The 12287-nt window shown below is 39.0% G+C and overlaps 1 protein-coding gene across 3 annotated transcripts in view; it reads left to right on the top strand.

Moving 5' to 3' along the window:
* Positions 1 to 12287, top strand: part of ABTB2 (ankyrin repeat and BTB domain containing 2) — a 142924-nt gene that overhangs the window by 113367 nt on the left and 17270 nt on the right. For all 3 annotated transcript variants that reach the window (XM_087951196.1, XM_087951195.1, XM_087951197.1), the window contains exons 4-9: positions 770 to 922; positions 6738 to 6903; positions 7758 to 7847; positions 8337 to 8438; positions 10176 to 10272; positions 10942 to 11077. In XM_087951196.1, coding sequence (XP_087807322.1) covers positions 770 to 922; positions 6738 to 6903; positions 7758 to 7847; positions 8337 to 8438; positions 10176 to 10272; positions 10942 to 11077 — 744 coding nt within the window. The remainder of the gene's footprint in view (positions 1 to 769; positions 923 to 6737; positions 6904 to 7757; positions 7848 to 8336; positions 8439 to 10175; positions 10273 to 10941; positions 11078 to 12287) is intronic.

Below are 12287 nucleotides of genomic sequence, written 5' to 3'. Positions count from 1 at the left end.
CAGAGAACAGATGGTCCTCAACTTATGGCTGATCGCTTAGTCATTCTTTGAAGTAACAATGGACCTTCGCATGGTTACTTATGATCCAGATTCTAAATTCTCACAATCACCACCCACACAGTCACATAATCACATTTTGGACCCTCAGCAGTTGGCACACATTTATCACCATTTGAACATCTTTTAGAACATTTTTTTCCGAAAAACCATGTTTCGTTCCGGTTTCTGGCAAAAAACACCTATTGCAGACAATGGATTTCCACAACAACCGTTGTGCTTACTTAATGCAGTTCACTAATGATGCCCAAAGAAAGGTTGCAAAATTAGGTGTGGTTACATGGTGACCCACTTAACAACTGGCATGATTTAGGACTATAATTCCAGGCTCAATTATAGTTACAAATCAAGGATTATGTGCATATACGTCTCCCATCCAGAAACACAGTGAATGCCTCCTTCCCTGCAGTGGCAAGTTTGGAAGATGTCCTAGAGGCGAAATTCCACTTTTTATGGCACTGGCATAACATTCATTATATGCAAAGTAGATCACTCATTACTTACTTTATATTTTAGCCAACGTGTCCTATGTGACCATGTTTACTAAAGAGGACATGATGACTTCAAAGTAGGCGCCACTGATATAATTAAGTAAAGTTCTTTTGAAATAAGAAAGTTTGGGTTTTGAAAAAGTTGCATGATACATGATTAATATTCCTAGATAGAATGGATCTTAACATGAGGTGTGATGGATATCTTCTTTTTTCTTCAGGCCATTCATGCTTCTGCCCCCTCTGATGGAATGGATGCGAGTAGCTATAACCTATGCTGAGCACCGGCGCAGTTTAACTGTAGACAGTGATGATATCCGACAGACAGCTAGGCTGCTTTTACCTGGATTGGACTGTGAACCTCGGCAATTGAAGTAGGTTGTGTACATTTAATATTCCACCTACATTTAATCACAATATATTCCAATTAAGGCTGCTGTTTTTAAACACATTTTATGTACACATGCCAGAAGACTGATTTGTTCACAATGAGAAAGCCATCTATGTCAGTACCATGTTTCCCTGAAAATAAGACCTAACATGTTTTCTGCACGTGCACCCAATACAAGCCCTAGCCTCAAAATAAGCCCTACTTAAATGCCTGCCCAGTCTGTCTGGTTGCTTGCAGTGCCATTGGCACGAGGTGAGGTGAGGAGGGGTGGAGCTGCCTCACACATACATCGGCTTATCTCAGGGTCCCCACAGCCAGGTCATCCATGCTCCGATAACTGCTTCACGGTGGCAGCACCAGCAGTCATGTGCAGTAGGAGCCCACATGGCCATCACTTCTTCCAGCACTGGCACGGCACCAGAGCAGGAGGCTGACTGATGTGCTGGTGTCGTGGCCATGAGGCAAGGCGGGCAGGTGGAGCTGCCCTATGCACCCTGCACCAGCTTACCTCAGGGCCACTGCAGCCAGTCCATCCACACTCTGACAACTGCCTCACCTTGCGGTGGTGTCTCCGATAGCCCCATCCAGCAAGACCCCACCTGGCCTCCAGCCTACTTCTGCTTGCTTGTGTCTGCAACAGAGCAGGAAACTGAGCGACACACCAGTGCCACGGCCATGACGTGAGGCAGGTGTTGGGGCATAGGTGGCCTGGCTGCAGGAGCCCTGAGGTAACTCTGTGTGGGGCACATGAGGAGCTCCAGCCCACCGCCTCACAACAGAGGCACTCAAATGAAATAAGACATCCCTGAAAATAAGCCCTAGTGCCCATAAGAAAATAAAACCAGGTCTTATTTTTGGAGAAACACAGGTGTTATTTCTGAAGGGCACATAAGATTTACAAACTTTAGCATTTTTTTGGCAATTAAAACAAAACTACCAAACCAAAAATAATAATAATCTTAATGGGACAAGCTCCTCCTTGGAGGTATTGTGAGTGACTACATGTGATCCCAAAGGTAAATCACAGTTTGTTCAAGAAAACTGAAGGACAGTATTTTTAAAGGTGAAATGATCAGGCACATAGAAAGGGCATCAAATAGCTTCTGTGAGGTAAAATTAGGCCACAATAACCTTTAGAGTTTTTTTCAGAGTATAAAAAATGTACAGAGGAATGACCTTGAAAGAATAGTTAACTTGGATTTTGAAGACGTTTTGACCAAATATAAAAAAACTATTGAGCAAACAGAGCAGTCATAAATAAGAAAAGATTGGTAAAGATTAAATAACAGAAATCAGAGAATAGGATTAAGTGAACAGTTCTTGCAATGGATGGACATAACCACTATCATCCTGAAGAGTCTGCATCAGGATGAATATTTTTATTCTTTCTAATCCAACAGAATATTGGAAGGAAATTATATCAAAGAGCTTGGTACCATCTGCCCTCTGGCTATCTGGCTACCAATAGGAAAACTCTCACAAATCAGAACAGGACAGGGCAAATTATCTATGACAGAAACATGCAAAACAATGATTGTGCGTAGTTTTTTTTAATAGGCTGGATTTGATTGGCACTGCAGAGAAAAGAAATCTAGGAAAAAATATATATCCCCCAGTGCATGTTAAGAGAAGCAGCTGGAAACAGTAACTTAGAAATGCTGCTGTTCTACTTTAAACCCCCACTTTTCTGGTCACATGACCCAGTGCAGAATGTGTGCAGCCTTCTCAATACTTCTCAGGGCACACACGCACACAAAGCAGAAACACACGTTCATAGCCTATTAGTTTGTTATGCAGGAGAAAGTAAATATGCCCTCTGTGGCCAAGCAGTTTGTAAGCAATTTATGAAGCCATGCTCTGTATGCTTTCTTTAACTTATTTATTTTACTTAGCTCACTTTCAGCCAACGTACCTCACAAGGGGGTTATATATTAAGCAGAATGGTAAGAATGTCTGGAGAAACTTACGGATAATTAAAACTATAAAATCCATTTCCACAAAATGAATCAGCGGCTACTGATTTTTAAAATTGTTTGGCCAAATTCATGAACAGTAAAATGTTAACACAACAACAGAATATCCACAACTATGTATACACTTATACTTACTATCTTGTAAACAATTGGCAAATCAAATAAATAAATAAATAAAAATAAATAAACAACAGAATAACAAGAGTTGGAAGAGACCTCTTCTACTCCAAACTCTTGCTCAAACAGAACATCCTATACCATTCCAGGCAAGTAGTTGTCTAGTCTTCTTAAAAGCCTCCAGTGATAAGCAACCACAACTTCTGAAGACAAGCTGTTCCACTGGTTAATTGTTCTCCCCGTTAGGAAATTTCTCCTTATTTCTAAGTTGCTTTTCTCCTTGATTAGTTTCCATCCATTGTTTCTTCTGGTGCTTTGGAAAATAGTTTGACCCCATTTTCTTTGTGGCAGCCCCTCAAATATCAGCACACTACTATCATGTCCCCCTTAGTCCTTCTTTTCACTAGGCTAGCAATACCCAGTTCCTGCAACCGTTCTTCATGTTTTAGCCTCCAGTCCCCTAATCATCTCTGTTGCTCTTTCCCAGTGCAATGTGAATTGCACTGTCAACTGTCAGGGGCTGCCAGTCATATTATGACAGGATACCTACATGAATCATAAAGAGTTGGTGCTATATGAATGAAAGAATGAATGAATGGCATTAAGTATATAAAACAGGAGTATGAACATATATTCCCTCCTAAGTATGCACAGCTTATGAAACCCATGCACATGGTAAAAAATCAGGTGCACACAAAATGATTTAAATTCAACAACAACAACAACAATAATAATAATAATTGTAACCACCTCTCATCATAAAATTCCAGACTAATGACTCATAAGTAATCCTGCTCAAGTTTGTGGTCTCAGCTTACCTGCAGCAGTGAGAATTGCTCGGTGCTCCCACAGCACGGACTGAGCAGGAGCACCACCTGACAGATATTCCCTCTCAGTCTGTGTTACAGTACTGCCAAGGTACCCTCACTGCTGCAGTTAAGGCAAGGTGGCAAGCTTGTGCTTTTTGCCCATGATAGCCTTGTAAATGGTAGCCAATTTGCTCCAGGCCCCAGTGTACCTCTCCCCCCGCCAAAAAAACCCACCCTTTTATTTCCCTCCTCCCTCAAAATATGTTTCATTTCCCTCTTCCTTCCAAAAAAATTAGTAATAATTCATTGAAAAAGGCTTAATTTTCCTTATCCCTCCAAGAAAAGCTTTAATTTATTTCTGTCTTTCCTTCCCCCAAAAAACCTTAATTTTCCACCACTCTCCAATAAAGGTTTAATTAATATCTGTGGAGTTACTACAGATCCATGATTATTCATGATTGCTAGGATACTTGGATACTAGCATCCTAGTGGTTGCTAGCTTGACCATTGTGGTTGACCATCGTGGAAACAAAAAGCTGCGTTAGTTGGGCCTTCCATGTTATTCAGTACAGCTCTTCTTAAGATGCTCTGCTGTTCTTTAAAGAACCTTCAATATTACGGCATGGAGTGTTCTATCAGTTCTTTCACAGTCCAGTTGTTATATATTCTACCGGTTTTGCCATCATTGTTTGATGTCTTGGTGTCATATGTTTATCATATTAATCTTAAAATACCACTTGAAAAAAATCAATATTTATACCTCTTCAAAATCTCAATATTTATAGGCAATTATTTTGAGGATGAGACTAACTTTAGCTTATGGATACTCACCTTTGGAGTATTACTGTACATAAGTATATTTTAGGCATGAAAGGTTTCAGTTAAAATCTTTAACTCTTTCATAATCCTGTATGGCTTCAATTAAGTACTCTCAAGGATCTCTGAAAAACTATCAAAAGTAGTTATTATAAGAAGAAAAATGCATTGAAGTGGAACAGTGTTTTTTATTGAAGAGTCAGTTGCAATCAGGTGGCATCAATATCAAACAAATAAATAAATTAAATTTTAAGATTGCTAAATTAAATTCATTGAACAGAATATTATCATTTTTCTTTAACTGCTCAGAAATGGGCTAACAGTGCAAAATTTCTTTCTTCCAAGTCTTTCAGTCTAGCATTTCCAAAAGTGCTGAATCTAAGTAAATGCTTTTTAAGAAACAAATGGATTTCTGTCAAAAGTTTAGAATAAACAAAAGTCACACATTGGAATTTTCCAATCTGCTTCTCTTGGCAGCAGCACTCCATATTGTTTTCCTAACCTCAACTGCTTTATCTGATGCAATCAAAAACAAAATTAGTCATATGCAGCACCAATAATTAAAATATAAGTACCCTATCTGTTCAGAGAAAGAAAAGCTTTGATAATTTCATCCAAGTCTCTCAGCGGGGAGAAAGGACCAAACATCTTTGATTTACACATACAGAAGAACGTGCCAAATGAATCTGCTAAACTGTCCATATAAAAGACCTATTGGGAGACAACCACACAACAAGATTAAAGTTAATTCACCAATATGGGAGACAACTGTAGGTTGACATTAAAATGTGCTGACTGCACTTCCAACCCTTATTCTGCCTGGGCATCGAAACAATGCCCACTGTCTTCCAGAAGCCTGCTGGACACCAGTAAAAATTGCTCATACCCAACCATGTAGATCAACTCCTACTAATCGATCTGTAGTTTCAATCTGACAACCGATGCCTACGGAGCAATTTTCTTTCCATTTCCTTTTTCTGGACAGTTCTTTGCAACTGCATAGAAAACCTCAGTAAGATAGAAGAACTTGTGCCTCAAGAACCCTTCCCCATGCTCACATGCACGCACGCATACAGACTCACTCAATGCACACATAGTTCTCTTGCTATCTCACCCAGCCTGGCAGCTGCACAGTTACTTGCCAAATCTGGTAAATAAAATGGGTGTCTGGCACAATTGGATTTTCCTGTTGCCAAAAGATTGAAAAATAATGGTTAAGGACCAAAGGGGTAGTATGGTCACAGTGGCTTCAAATGGGCAATAGGAACAATAGGACCCTAATCTTTCTGTAATATGTGCTATAGCATCTACATGATCAGAAACCTTCTGGAGATGCTATAGAGCATTCACCTGATGACCCCTTCTCCTGGTGGCTCACTCCCTTTAGAACATTATATCCATGGAAATTAGACTGGCCCCCACTTTGCACTCTTTCTCAAGGCCCTGGGAACCTGGTTTGGCCTGGGGAACCCAGAGTGGGAAGGAGCCCATCAAGTGGCTTGTTAAATTGATTTTTTTCATTGCCTGGGAGTTAGAGTTAAGGTATTTGCATATTGGGCTTTTATTTTTGGTAAGCTGCCAGAATCGCTGAGAGTGACAGCCATATAAATTCTCTAACTAAATGAATAAGTCCCTGCATAGTGGGACGAGTTGAAGACAAGGTCATCTGTTAACAAAATGGTTAACAAAGCGTTTGTCTTTGGTCTGATCTACCCATGGTCAAGTGAGATGAGCATGAATGATAGGATTGTAACTTTTCAGCCTGCAAGAGGAATTGTGTCTGTTTGTAGGAAATTTGAGTTAGAAATATCATTTAGAAAGATATCTTTATCTGAAGTCTGTAATTATACAATCCTTTATGCCACCTCAGATTTCTGCCATATCAAATGTAAAACAGTCCTCAGATTCACAGTGAGGAAGACAAATACTTTAGCAGGAATGATATGAAGTAGAAATAATTCTAGGTCTTTTATTACATCTGTTTCTGCCTTAGTGAACTCAAGATCACAACATGCTGGGATACAGGATCCTAGCTGTAATATTAATAACAATATTAATAAACTGTGGTTTTATTGTTCCACAGGCCAGAATGCTGCTTTAGTTCCTTCCGGCGAATGGATGCAAAGGCTGCTACTGAAAAATTCCAGCAGGATCTGGGGTTTCGAATGTTGAACTGTGGAAGGACTGATCTGATTAACCAAGCTATAGAAGCCTTAGGACCTGAAGGTGTTAATGCAATGGATGATCAGGTATATAAAAATCAGTTCTATAACATTCATGATATAGATGAGCAAGATTAAAATCCAAAGTCCAGGTTATTGCAATCATATAAACTTATACTCTTCTCAAAATCAGCATGTAAACCTTTTTACTACAGGTTGACTCAGGGCTGCTCTGATATTCTGCATCATTCAATACCAGGAGTTCTTAACTGACTCTAGTTATTGGATGTATGTGTGTTTCTTTTCCTTTTCATTAGAAATGTTGAAGCATCATCCTGTTATTGGAGACTTCAGTCAATAGAAGGCAGTAACTAAATTTATTAGAGGAAATACAAGAATTTCAGATGCTTCATTAATCTGACCGATATCATGAAGGCATTGTAAAGTTTTATAGACAAAGTAAATTTGTAAAACAAATACAGTAGCTATAAACCAATATCGTTTCAGTGTTTCATAGCATGTCTTCTGGAGTTCACTTCTGCCTACCTCTGAGGCCACTTCATAACACAGTGTGTTATGTTGACATGGGAATTTTGTGTTATTAACCTGTGTTTATGCTTTCATGTGTTGTGTGAATGGGTTCATTTTATGTCTCACAGACAAAAAAGAGAAGCAAAAGAATCATGTGCAGCCTTTAAGCATTTCTACAGGAGAATCAATATAAATTCTTACACTGAAATCAGTTCCATGCCTAGTCTACTTCCAATGTTTATAAGAAGAAAAATATTTATGCCAAAGTATATCATACATGGATAACACACATGTATCATAAAGTGTAAGGAAACAAATGTGCATATATAGAATATATAGAACCAAACATTTTGTTTGTAATCTTTGCTTTTTGGAAATAAAATAACTGGCTGGGTACATTGTTCTTAAAGGGTATGACTCCACTCATGTATGCCTGTTCTGCTGGAGATGAAGCCATGGTGCAGATGCTGATTGATGCTGGAGCAAATCTGGATATACCAGTAAGTGAAAATCAGCCGCAGAAAGGGAAATAGGTAAATGGGTATGGATTCTTATTTAAGAATTGCAAAGTGAAATATTGTATTTTGAGGTTCATATAATATATTTGCTGAACAGATTTGGAGATAAATTTCTTTCTTTTTAGAAATGATGGTGATAGTGGTACTTATGGATTCTACAGCAACAATACCTGCCGTAGGTTAATTACAATGCAAAGGAAAGCAGAAATTGAAATAATAAATTCTTTTCCCTCTGCAAGAACAACCTACAACCTCTAAACTAAACTAGCAGATGCATTTTAAACCAAGAAACCAACCAACCAGTCTAAAGAATTAAACACACCGATTGGTATTGGCAGAATTTTCAGAGTTATGTCAGCCTACAGATTCCAAGGATTGCAATTTATCAGGGTTGTGCTATTTTCAAATGCATTTTAGGAGCTTAACAACAAGAAGAATTGCAACCAATAAACATTTCTTCCTTTTTCCCAGGTTCCTGGAAGTTCATCTCGATACCCATCAGTTCATCCTGATAGCCGACACTGGACTGCGCTCACTTTTGCTGTATTACATGGCCATATCTCAGTCGTCCAGGTCAGCAAAAGACAAGTTGTCAAAGTTTCACATGCAACCTGAAAAGAACGTGATCAGAGATCCATAACACATCACTAACAAGATGAAAATCCATTCTGCCTGGGATTTTGTCAATTGCTTCAACATGTCTGGAAGGCACTAGTCTGCATTTGCTGCTGAATATGCCTCTATTTAGAAGTATATTTGTTCTCACTAGCAATGAGAGCCAGCTTGGTCTAGTGATTAAGCCAATTAATCTTACTACCCAACAGGAGACTCAACAATCTAGTCCCACCTTAGTCATCAAAGCCATCAAAGGCATTTTGGGGCTGGTCATATATTTTATCCAATAACTGACCTTGGCTCATTCATTCTCTCTCAGCCACCTCACACATATAAACCAGAGTTATCGTTGTAGGGAAAATAAGAAGAGGATGCTTTATTCGATATGTTTCTCACCTTCATATACTTGTAAAAATAATCAGATGGATACAAATAATAAAATGCCTTTCTCAGATTTTTCCAGAGAAACTGAAAGCTCCAGGGTTGACACTAGCAACAATTCATAAATGCAAATTTAGGAGAGAGGTAGCACCACTAATTATTTCAGAAACAAAGCATTCCTTTCATACTCATTTATTTTTGGATATTTTCACTGGGGTAGACAATGTTTGCAAGCTGGAAGGTACATAATGTGCCAAGGTACCTGATCAGGCACATTTATTGGCATACATTTGTGTATACGCTGAAAGGTAGAACTGTCTCCATGCATACAAAACATACAATCTTCAGACACTTATTTCACATAGACACAGGCAACTGCATGCAAAATCTATACAACCTTGCACTATTGTGGATGAAAAGCCAGGTGTATACATAAACCAACCTTCCCTTCTCAAAGCAGTTTTAGTTAGAAGGAAGTAGGAAGTTGTCTTTAATTCCTTGTAAAAGAAATCAGAAATTGCTTAGCTTGGAAAAATGGGGAAAGGGGTACAGGGCTGGAGACCTTGTGAAAATGTTGTGGGTACAGATACAAAGCTCCCTATGGGCATCCTCATGCAAGCACTTCTCTCAAGCCAAAGTGGTATACATATATAAGTAGTAGAGCAGCCTCTGCCTCAGACAGTTCAAAAGACAAGGGACACAAAACAGAAGGGATTGAGATGGAGGAGGACAAAAACTGGTGCAGGCTGTTCCTTTCAGTTACATATCTTATTATAATGGACTGATTGGAAGAGAATCCATCCAAATAGCTTTATGGAATGGTGCTCAGCTAGTGAGATTTGAGAAGACAGAAACAGTCAGATGCCATGAATCCAAAAATAGATACAATAATTTAGGAACAATTCTGAATTCTAAGCATATTTCCAAATGATTTTCCATATTTGCTACTTTTTCAGAAACAGCTGAAATGTTATGTTTTCATGCACCTGACATTGTCTCTTTGAAAATTACCAGAGCTTTAAAAAACAGACAAAGAGAGAAATTTTTAGAGTTGGTAAATTAAATTCCAAAAGTGATGTATGTTAGGTCTATCAGATCTGGTCTGCAAAATTCCAGATAACCACTAGTGAGTAGCAGAGGCTTACAAAATGTTATTTGCTGCCATCTACTGACCATCTGGAATGTTGCAGTCCACATCTGGTAACCTTAGTGTAGGTCTTACCACAACGGCAACCAAGGAAAGTACCGTAGTTGCCATGATTAGCAGTCTCTCTGCCTGCATTTCTTCTTCAAATTCCTTGTTGTTTTTCACAGTTGCTGCTGGATGCGGGGGCCCACGTTGAAGGTTCTGCTGTGAACAGTGGAGAAGACAACTATGCTGAGACACCACTTCAACTGGCCTCAGCAGCAGGCAAGTCTCAGCAAGTGTTGTATTTTCATCCTAATAACATTTAGAGATTTCTCCACGTCAGCAATTTCATCTCCCAGTATTGGCTGACTGTGGAATTCTAGGACTTAAAGTTTTCATACCTTAAATTTGTTGAAGTTGAGAAATATTGGAGTAGGTACATAATCTTAAAACAATTGCCTCCTTTGAGTTTCAGTCTGACTATGAAGTGTCAAATTTGAAAGAAACGATATTTTCAGAGGTGCCAAATATTTTTTTATTTAATATAGTCATGCAGTTCCTGACAGACTGTTTGCAGTGGGGCACTGAGACTATGTAGGATTATTAATTGATGAAATGTACTTAGTACTTAGTACACAAGATAATATGTGATTCTAGTGTATGCACATAGATCCACTTGACATGATTTTTGCTCCCTTTTTGTGCAGTGGAAACTATAATAGAAAATAATGGTATGCATATAAATATCCACAAACTTTTGCACATTATTGTATATGCACAGGGAGATTTGATCCCCACATCTTATCAAATTTACAGGATCACTATTACAAATTAGAGGGAAGAAGAGGAAGGGAGGGAAAGGAAGGGAGGAAGGGAAGGGAAGAAGGGAAGGACTAACTGCTATCTTACAACTTTACAAAAAAACCATCAATACAACTCTTGCATTTCTAGGCAACTATGAGCTGGTCAGTTTGCTGCTGAGCCGAGGAGCTGATCCCCTTCTGAGTATGCTGGAGGCCAATGGGATCTCCTCATCGCTTCATGAAGACATGAACTGTTTCAGCCATGCTGCTGCTCATGGACATAGGTAAATCATAGACATAGGTTGGTAAGTGTAGACAGGTGTGCCCCATGGATGATAGGAGAAGAGGTGCCACCTCTTTTTCCTTCTGTGCTTTCTATCAGCATCTGGAGCAAGGGATTTGCTTGGGTTCTTTCACAAGACATTATGAAAGGCAGGGGTGGGATTCAAATTTTAAACAACCGGTTCTGTGGGCGTGGCTTGGTTGGTGGGAGTGGCTTGGTGTTCGTGTGACTGGGTGGGCGTGGCTTGGTGGTCATGTTATTGGCTGGGTGTGGCCAACTCAATATCACTCACATCGAGGCACGCATCTCCTCACCTGGCCTCTCATGACTGTGGGGATGCTGCAAGAGTCGTAAGTGTGAAAAATGGTCATCAGTCACTTTTTTCAGTGCCATTGTAACTTTGAATAGTCACTCCACACAAGCAAAGTACCAGCAAAGGAGGGGAAAAAAACTCCAGAGAAGTTCCAGAGACAGGAAGTCTACTCCTGCCAAGAATGTAATAAGGGTTAATGGAGAGGGAGTTTCTGTAAGCAACACAAGAATGTTTACTTCCTGCCTTCCTTACAGGATTAGGCTAGTAATTTCTTCTAACAACCGATTCTCCGAACTGCTTAGAATGTTAACAACTGGTTCTAGTGAATAGGTGCGAACTGGTAGAATCCCACCCCTGATGAAAGGCCCCTGGATGGTTCAATAACATTGCAAAAGGACACTGTGGATTATGGACTACAGTGCAAGCTCAGAGAATAATGGTCTGTCCTTTATTTTTTCATTTATTGGGTGTCACATGATAGAAACAGTAGTTTTGCCAGGACATTTCTGCAGCCTAATTCAATTGTATTCATCAATGCAATAATGCATTTTTAATCATTTTGTAAATATCAGCCAACTATTCATATTTTTGCTACCATCAAGAGAAAAATTTATATTTCCAAATTAGTAGCTTTTGTTGTGTTATTTTTTTATGGTGAACCATTGGCCCAGAAACTTCAAATAGTAATAGAAAACACCCAAATTACCAAAAATCAAATAAATTAATAAAGTACAATAGAACAAAATAGTACAATAAAACAAAAAAAAATACTTCAGTAATCAAAGTCGAAAATAGTTAAAACAGATAATGTTGCTAAATTCCACCTTTGCGTTTCTCTTGCTTGTCTAGAAAGATTCCTTGGCATCGTCAAAATTATTTTTGTGGGCGTAGGCATTTA

Source organism: Notechis scutatus, chromosome 1, assembly GCF_049901735.1.
Source record: "Notechis scutatus isolate UNSWTSFEM ecotype Mainland chromosome 1, rNotScu1.2, whole genome shotgun sequence".
Lineage (NCBI taxonomy): Eukaryota > Metazoa > Chordata > Lepidosauria > Squamata > Elapidae > Notechis > Notechis scutatus.
Note: the sequence above shows the minus strand (reverse complement) of the source record. Positions and strands in the feature narration are given on the sequence as shown.